Source organism: Eimeria acervulina, genomic scaffold (assembly GCF_000499425.1).
Source record: "Eimeria acervulina Houghton genomic scaffold, Eah_scaff497, whole genome shotgun sequence".
In the NCBI taxonomy this organism is placed as follows: domain Eukaryota; phylum Apicomplexa; class Conoidasida; order Eucoccidiorida; family Eimeriidae; genus Eimeria; species Eimeria acervulina.
Genome location: NW_013549765.1, coordinates 4,756 through 13,731, shown reverse-complemented (window position 1 = coordinate 13,731; position 8,976 = coordinate 4,756). Strand labels below are relative to the sequence as shown.

Below are 8,976 nucleotides of genomic sequence, written 5' to 3'. Positions count from 1 at the left end.
CAGAAGCAGCTGCAGCTGTATATGGGTCTGCAAGCCTATGTTCAGGTGTATAGACACCGCACTCCTATCCCTACTCATCCCTATGCTGCTCCTGCTGCTGCTGGTCTCCTTGCTTCGCTTCTTGCTGCTGCTGGTGGCGCTAATACTGCTGCTGATGGCGCTGCTGCTGCTGCTCCTTCTCCTGCTGCGGCCCCTGCTGCTGCCCCTCCTGCTATTATTGTTGTTGCTGCTGCCGCTAGTGTGTTGTAGCTGCTGCTGCTGCTGCTGCATGCATGGGGGAGGTATGGGTTGTTATTGTGGGTCCCTCATCCGTGTGGGGTTTAAAGTGTCTCCTTTTAATTGCAGACGGAGACAATCAGCTTGATGCAAGATGCCTTTTTAATGTCTCTGAGGATTCAGGAGCTGCAGCGGCAGCACGAAGCTATTACAACAGGCAAGGCTGTCGGGGCTGCTGCTGCTGCTGGGGGGCCCACTGCAGCAGGAGGGAGGGGCAGCAGCTGCTGCTGGTGCGCCTGCACCGGCTGCTGCAGCGTCTACGAGCGGCGAGGAGAATGCAGCAGCTGGTGGTGCTGCTGCTGCACCTGGACTAGCTAGAGCTGCCTGTCTCCCTGGGGGGGGAGACGCGTTTGCTGCAGCAGCAGAACGCCCTATCAGCAGCAGTTTCGCTGGGCCGATGAGCAGCACTTCTTCTTCTTTAACTGCTGTGGGGCAAAGGGGGCCCACTGGTATGCCTGGTGCTGCTGCTGCTGCTGCTGCAGCATACGGGCCCCCTCCAAAGTCTCCGCTGCTGCCTGCAGCAGCAGCAGGAGCAGCAGCAGCAGCACACCACGACCCGCAACAACAACAACCCCACCCCCAAAATAAGGGGCCCATGTCGGCTCAACATCATCTTGCCCAACCTATGCATGCGCAGCAGCAGCAGCAGCACGTGCTGCAGCAGCAGCAGCAACACCCGCAGGTCCAGCAGCAACAATTCCTGCAGCAGCAGCAAATGCTGCAACAACAGCAACGGCAGATGCTGCAGCAGCAGCAGCAACCAACGCCGTATCTGCACAAACAAACCCATCCGACACCTTCCCCTCAGCAGCAGCAGCAGCAGCAGCAGCAGCAGCCTGTGATGCAGACGCAGGCTATGGGGCAGATGCCTGTAGGGCCAGGCCCAATGTAAGGCCTCAGCAGCCCTAAGCCTAAACTCAGCATCATCTCCCATATAGATATCCCTCTGCCTTTAGGGATTGTACCTGCATGCATGCGTTTATGCATGCATGCATTTATGCATGCAGTTATGCATGCATTTATACATTCAGGCTGCATGCGATCTTGCAGGGACTATACCTGCATGCACTTATGCATGCATGCATTTATGCATGCATTTATGCATGCATTTAGGCATGTATTTAGGCATGCATTTAGGCATGCTTCTATGCATGCATTGATGCATGCAGGCTGCATGCGGTCATGCATGCGATAATGCGTGCATCTATGCATGCATTTATGCATGCATTTATGCATGCATAGATGCATGCAGGCTGCATGTATGCCTTTTTGGGACCGAAGCGGCATGCGTTTTTGCATGCATTTTTGCATGCATTTTTGCATGCATGTAAGCTGCGTGCATTTATGCATGCAAGCTTGTGAATTAAGACAGTGGGAAGGGACTGGTCTGCTTCTGAGAGTCGCTGCTGCTGCCTGTCTCCTTTTGTAGAGGAGATAAGACAGAGACGAGGGCCGCGCTTGTGCAGCAGAGGCAAAGCAGGGAGACACACAAAGAGACAGCTAGCTGTCTTGGGGGAGACAGCTAGCTGTCTCCTTAAGTACTTATCTAACGGCCAGCCTCCCTAAAGACTCAGCTTGGTGCTCTTCCCCTATATCCGCATGTAGCTAGCTGGGCCCACCAGGTAGCTAGCCATCTAGCTGTCTCCTGTCTCCTCCGAGGAGACAGCAGACAGCCCATACCGGCCTTCCGTGTGGCAGGCGATGCCTTTCATTGAGAAGCAGCAGCAGAAAGGAGACAGAAGAGATGGAGACCATCCTTATGAGGTCGCACCGCATAAAAGAGGAGACAAAACGGAGACACTTAAACCCAACCCTAAGCTCCTTACTGGATTCATACTTATATAAAAGTAAAGAGACACTTCAAGGTGTCTCCCTGTCTCCTTTCTTCTTCTCTAACTCCCCAGTGACGTGTAGAGACAGCTGCCTGCTACGCAAATCCTCAGCTAGCTACCCCAGCTAGCTACCCCAGCTAGCTACCCCAGCTAGCTATCTCAGCTAGCCATCCCAGCTAGCTATCCCAGCTAGCTACCCCAGCTAGCTACCCCAGCTAGATATCCCAGCTAGCTACCCTAGCTAGCCAGCGCAGCTAGCTGCTTCTCTCAGTGAGCATCTGGTTGTCTTCCTGATGTGCATGGTAGCAAGCTGTCTCTTCAAAAGAACAGCTAGCTGTCTCCTCAGGGAGACAGCTAGCTGCATCCATCTACCCCAATGTGCAGCTAGCTGGCTGGGCAGGCAGAGACAGCAAGGGGCCCTCTATGAGGTCTTCTGTGGGGCCCCTTAGTGCCCTCTACCGCGCCGCCTCAGCTCTTAAAGCCCGTGTTACTTCAAGTGTCTCCTTTTTATTTGGGGGAGGGCGCCGCCTAGGAAGGAGACACTTTATAGGGGTGTAGCTGTCTCCTCTTGTTTGATGGAGACAGGCTAGTAAGCGCAGTGTCTCTGTTGTGTAGAGGCGGCCTTGAGGGCCTTTACGTGTCTTAGGCCTAATATTATAGAAATAAAATAAATTAAATTAAATAAAAAACAAAAAGGAGACAGTTGAAGAGGGTTTATCTCAGAGACAACTACCAGTTGTGTGGGGTGTCGCCCTCCGTCTCGGGGCAGCAGCAGCAAGTGTCTCCTGTGCGCTTAGTAAGCGAGTAGTAGTTCTTCTATAAACTATTTATTGTCTTCTAAATAAAGCAGCTTAATTGTCTCCACTTACACATCTTCTCTCCCTTAGAAGCCTCTGCGGTGTACGTACACCGCAGCGGTCAGCAAGGAGACAGCTGGGAGGCCGGGGTGTCTTCTGCTGCATTTTCTAGCAGGAGATGCACGCAGCATTTGCTGCTGCTGCTGCTGCTGCTGCTGCTATAAACTCAGTGCTTAATTAATGCTCTAGACAGGCCCCCAGCAGAAACGCAGCTGCTGCTGTCTCTTTTGTCTCTTCTGCTGTCTCTTAAGCGCCTTCGCTCGGAAGCTAAACAGGCACACAAGGAGACAGCAGACACTCTGAGGAGACAGCGCAGGGCTTCCCCTACAATGGTGCTGCCTCCCCTTTGTCTTGAGTCTCGCTAGCACCCTGCTCCACTGGTCGGCTAGCTGCTGCTGCTGCTGCTGCTGCTGCTGCTGCTGCTGTGAAGCGTCCCTATTTGTGTCTCTTCCGAGGGCATCTGCAGGGCCAGGCCCCGCCCTCTTCCTTAAAACGAGTGAATTATGCTGTCTCTGCATGCACCTTTGAACTTCGCAGCTTGTTGCTGCTCCCCAAGGAGACACCGCAGCATGGAGACAGCTCGAAGTGTCTCCTTTTGTGTAGCTGTCGCGTGCTGTCTCCTTTCCTTTGCTGCGGAGGGGTCTCCTGTAGCGCCTCAGCGGTCGCTGTCTCCAACAGAATTTGCTGTCACCGATCTGCTGTCCCTTTCTGGGGGTCTTACCACTGCAAGTTCCCTTCTTACGTCTGCTGCTGCTGCAGCAGCAGCAGCAGACGCAGCAGCAGCAGAAGCAGCAGCACCGCAAGAGACACTAAAGTCTGCGGAGTATGCTGTGGGGCCCCCGGGGCCCCTGGACCCGCTGCAAGGCGGGAAGGCAAAGATTAAAGATGAAGACAACGAGAAGACACCCCATCCTGTCTCTAAATGTGTCTCTGAAGATGTCTCCGAGACTGTCTCTCTAGCTGTCTCCGCTGCAGCTGACGACGGCGGAGACACCGAGTGGGTGCAGCACATTGTAGAGGGGCAGCGCCTCACCTTAACCGCCAAAGTTATAGGAAAGACAAACCCAAGCCCCCCCATACACTTCCTGCAGCAATCTTCTTATCCCTCTTCCCTTGCAAGCAGCAGCAGCAACAGCAGCAGCAGCAGCAACGGCGGTGGAGGCAGCAGCAGCAGCAGCAACCTCTCGGACACACTGACATTCCCGGTGGCATCTGTTGCTGCTGCTGCTGCTCCTGCTGCTGCGGTTCGTGACGCCTCTGCTGCTGCTGCTGCTGAGGAGACACCTGAAGCAGGGGCCCCACAAGGAACCCTTCAGGTCCCCTTAACAGAAGCAGCAGGGAGACAGAGACAGCTTCCTGCAAGGAAGCGGCTGGAGGCCCCCAACCAAGTGCAGCTAATGGTTGCTGTTGAGATGATGCAGCAGAAGACCCCTGTCCTCTATGCCTTTCGATGGGGCAAACCAGGTGCGTCTTTAGGTGTACATACACCTAGCTAAACCCTAAACCCTAAACCCTAAACCCTAGACTCTCTCAAAGGTCTCCCACGGACACAATAGTGTATCACCTTTGCCCGTTGTTTGAGTCGCTGTACGTCAATATATATGTTTATATATACATTTATATATGTATATATATATGCATTTATATACATATATATATTTATATATATATATATATACATTTATATATATATATATATATATATATATTTGTGCATGATGAGGCAGCTTTTTAAGGTATGCATCTTTACAGGCAGCTGCTTATATATGTGCATCATAAGAGGCAGCCTCATATATATATATATATATATATATATATACATATATAAGGCATATGTAGATACATATATATATACATATATATATATATATATATATCGAGTCTGTTGTTATTCAGATATATATATATATATATATAGAATAACAATAGACTCTCAACGGCTGTTAGTGAGTGTCTCCTCCTCGTAGTTCTTCTGTCTCTTCTTCTGTTTGTTTGCTGCTGATGTAGCTGCCTTCATCTGCTGCATGCGCATGCAAGTGCGTCCTTCATTGTCTCTATTTTTGTCTGTCTCCGTTGCTGCAGCCACCTGGGCTGAGTACGACTACCTGCTGGAGGCTCGCGAGGAGGGTGTATATATATTAGATTTGAAGGAGCCGCTGCACTTCCCTGTGCATGCGTCTCCTCGATTAAAGACAGAAGGAGACAGTTTAACCCCAGTGTCTCCTGTGCTGCCCCGTCCTCGCAAGAAGCGGGCCCCACAGCAGGAGGCTTCAGGTGTACGTACACCTGGGTTTATACGCGTAGCAGGAGACCAGGGCTGCAATGTCTCTGGGGGCTCTTGGAGACAGGCAAATGGCCCTGAGGCAATAAGAGACCTTACAACGCGTCCCTCGTCTGTCCCCTTATACTATACTATTCAACTAGCACCTCCTCGGGGGTCTGTAGGAGACGCCCTCAAACCCACGAGCTTTGTGCAGCACTCCATCTGTCTCCTTTTCTCAGGGCCCCCTCTGCTGCAGCTGTTTCCTGTAGACAGCGCAAGGCGCTTCAAGCAGCAGCCGCTGCAGCAAGGAGACAATTTGCTGCAACAAGGAGACAATTTGCTGCTGCAAGCAGATAAGGCAGCAATGCAGCACGCGGCTGTCTCCGAGAGCAGCACCAGCCTCGGTGGCTCAGCAAACGAGACACCAGAAGAGACACTGGAGACAACAGAGGAGGAAGGGGCAGCTGATGAGACAGCTGAAGGGACAGCTGAGCTCAGCAGACGGCGGCGAGCAGCGACTGCATGCACTCAAGTGTCTCGGCTCCCCTGGCTGGAAGGAGACACCTCCTCTTCTCCTGTCTCCTCTTCCTTGGGTAAAGAAGAAGCTGTCCCTTTATCTCCTCCTAAGGAGACTCTGCTGGCTGCAGCGCAGCAGCAGCGCGGGCCCAAAGGGAGTGATGTAGGGGGGCAGCAAAGGAGACAGTTGTCTCCAGTGGCTGCTCAGGAGGAGGCCTGCAGCGTCCCTTACTCTGACTTCGTGTACTACAGCGACTCTCTTGCCTTCAGCAGCAGACCCATTCGTGCAACGGAGACAGCAAATGCATGCAGCGGGGGCTCTGCTAGGGCCTTAAAGCTGCAGCCCCACAAGGCAGACGAAGGGTCTCTTGAGGAGACAGTTGCTGCTGCGAGCAGCAGCTGCAGCAGCGGGGGAGACACACTGTCACTACTTCAAGGAGACACCTCACCGAGGCTGCTGCGGCGAGCCCCCTCCGTTACTTTCACTTGGAGGCAGCTGTTGCTGCACAGCAGCAGAGTCAGACAGAGACACCTCAAAGGAGACAGTCCCCCCTCTCCCCCTGATGCTGCCACCCTGTGGGGTTTGCTAACGACAGGAGACATCCCTTGTGCGTTGCTGCAGCTTCGAGCATTAGAGCCTGCAGGAGACGATAATGAGGTGTCTCCTGAGCCTTCAAGTGTCTCCTCTTTAAACTCTTGTGCTGCATTTGAAGTTGCTGCCAGCGCAGGTGTAGTGACGCCTGAAGCCCTCACCCGCCCCTCAGGTGTCTCCTTGCTGCTGCCGAGAGATCTGCTGCCTCTACAAATACAGAGAGCAGCAGGTGCTGTGGTATACCGCATGAAGCTCAGGCAGACTATCCCTAAAGACACCTTCACTCTTCACCAGCTGTCTCCACCGCACCAAGGCCTCGAGCAGCAGCAGCAGCAGCAGGAAGAGAAGCAGCACCAGCATGAACATGAACAGCAGCAGGGACATGAACAGCAGCAGGGACATGAACAGCAGCAGCAGCAGCAGCAGCAGCAGCAGCAAGGAGAGGGTGAGGAGCAAGGGACATTATGGGTTGTTGAGCAGGCTCTTGAGGTGCGGGAGCCGGGGTTTGGGGAGTGGCGCTTGGGGCTGCGGCGCCTGAGAAAAGGGGGCCCTAAAGGAGACACTTTAAGGGGGGGCAGCACCTCGTGCTCTGATGTAGTTTCAGTGTTTGTCTTGCAGCGCTCCTGCAGGTCTGTCCTCGGAGACACCTCCAGGTGTCTCCTCAGTAGCCCCTTCTACCGTTCCTTGCTACAGGCTTGGGGCCCCCTGCAAGCGAAGGCAGGGGGGCACCACCCTAAGCTTGTGCATGCAACGCATGAGGGAGAAGGAGACATCTCGCTGTCTCCTGAAGCTGTCTCCTTCCAACACAGAGACAGTCCCCAGGCTGTCTCTCTACAACGCAGCAACGAGTATGAGACCGCTGCAGAGGCAGCAACAGCAGCTGAAGCAGCAGCAACAGCAGCAGCAGCAGCAGCAGAAGCCCAGGTGTCTAGCCCCAAAGGTGTCTCCTTCCCTTCAATGGGGAGAGGAGACCAGCTAGATGAAGACTGTCATTGGTGCAGCACAGCTATTGAAGCATTTGCTGCAACTTCGTTCTTCAGGCGTAACCTCTTGCAGGCGTCTCTGTCCCTTGGGGCCCCCCCTACACTGCCCAAAAGCCTCGTCTCCTCGCCTTCCACAAAGGTTGCTGCCATGGAGGCCCGTAGACTGAGTGCTGCTGCTGCTGCTGCTGTTGAGGAGACACCTCAAAAGGAGACTGATAAGGATGCAACAAACACCAAGTGGATACCTGTGGGGCCCCCTGCCTTCACTTCCCTATCCCTCACTCCCCAAACCTCCTCCGGGGGACGCAGTCTCTCTGTGTTCGTTGATCTGTCTCCTTTTGCTCTCTCTCGCAATCGCCGTTGCGCCCCTCTCCTAGACCGCATGCAGCAGCAGCAGCACCAGCACCAGCAGCAACAGCAGCAACAGCAGCAACAGCAGCAACAGCAGCAGCAGGAGGTTCTGCTGCTGCAAGGCCGCCGCTTGTATTTCTATTCTCTCGCCGTCTTCGTCTCCAGGGATGCTGTCCCCCCTCAGCCTAAGCCGTGGTGGAACGAGATAAAGGAGACACTTCCTGCACTTGCTGCTGTCTCTTCTATAGAGGCCAACCCCAGGGCCTCCAAGAGACAGGCCCTGTTGCGTCTCCCTGTCTTCTGCGAAGATGCAGCAGACGACGGTGAAGAACAGCTCTTGAAGGGGCCCCCAGGGGGGCCCCCAGAGAGACACCCAAGAGGGCTTCCAGGGGGCCCCAAAAGGAGACACCTGCTGCAGGAGACAGCACGAAAAGAAGGTAAAGTTTCTCTGAGCAGCAGCGCGTGGAATGTTGAGGCGCAGCTGCTGCCGCCGGACTTCAGTTTGCTGCCGACAACTTATGTGCTGCAGTGGCAGTTGCTGGAGACACAGGAGACACCTGCGGGGGCCCTTTCTGCTGCTGCTGCTGCAGCAGAAGCAGCAAAGGGACGCGTAGAGGGGACAGCTAATGATGCATCCGATGCAGACCTCAGGCTGCATCTGCTCGCCTCGTCTGATGTATCCCGTCTCTGCAGTCAGGTATTAAGACATAAATATATAAATATATATATATATATATATATATATGTGTATATAAATAAATGCATGCATTTGTATGTACGGGGATGCGTCCGTCTGGGCGAACACTTTTTGTCTCCATCTCCTGATATGCTCACCTATCTTCAGCGTGCACCCGTACAAATAAATAGATATATATATATATATATATATATATATTCTACTGCTAATAAAAGCATGCATATATATATACATATATATAGCTATAGATGCATATATATGCGTATCTATATATATAAATATATATAAATATATACATCGACATGTATATAATTTGTATGTGTGTGTATCAGGAGTGCCCCGAGTTTGGTTCTTGTGCGATAACGGATAGGGTGGATGGCTTTGCAGTGTTGGGCTGTCGATGTGCATATGGGTATGGGGGGGCGAACTGTGAAGCAGAGATGCTGAGCCCCTTTATAAGGACCTTAGCTCAAGCTTTCTTAATTCTATCAAACCTAGCTATGCTCCCTAGCGCTCTACTCTGTCTTCGCCTCGCCCTCAGACACCTCAATCTACCCGGAAACCCTAACGCATGCAAGCGCTGCAGCAGCAGCAGAAACAGCAGCAGCA

General features: G+C 53.1%; 2 protein-coding genes across 2 annotated transcripts in view; both read left to right on the top strand.

Annotated features, from left to right (window-relative positions):
- EAH_00040610 (hypothetical protein, conserved) overlaps nucleotides 1-1,168 on the top strand; it is a gene marked incomplete at both ends in the record, with an annotated part of 2,805 nt that extends 1,637 nt beyond the window's left edge. The window contains one exon of the mRNA XM_013395265.1: nucleotides 531-1,168. Within this exon, the coding sequence (XP_013250719.1) occupies nucleotides 531-1,168 (638 nt within the window). The remainder of the gene's footprint in view (nucleotides 1-530) is intronic.
- A 2,366-nt stretch (nucleotides 1,169-3,534) lies between these two features.
- EAH_00040600 (hypothetical protein, conserved) lies at nucleotides 3,535-8,737 on the top strand (the record flags this gene model as incomplete). The annotated part of the gene is made up of 3 exons (XM_013395264.1): nucleotides 3,535-4,429; nucleotides 5,048-8,362; nucleotides 8,700-8,737. 3 exons carry the CDS (start codon nucleotides 3,535-3,537, stop codon nucleotides 8,735-8,737), a joined length of 4,248 nt encoding a protein of 1,415 aa, XP_013250718.1.
- Nucleotides 8,738-8,976: the final 239 nt, after the last annotated feature.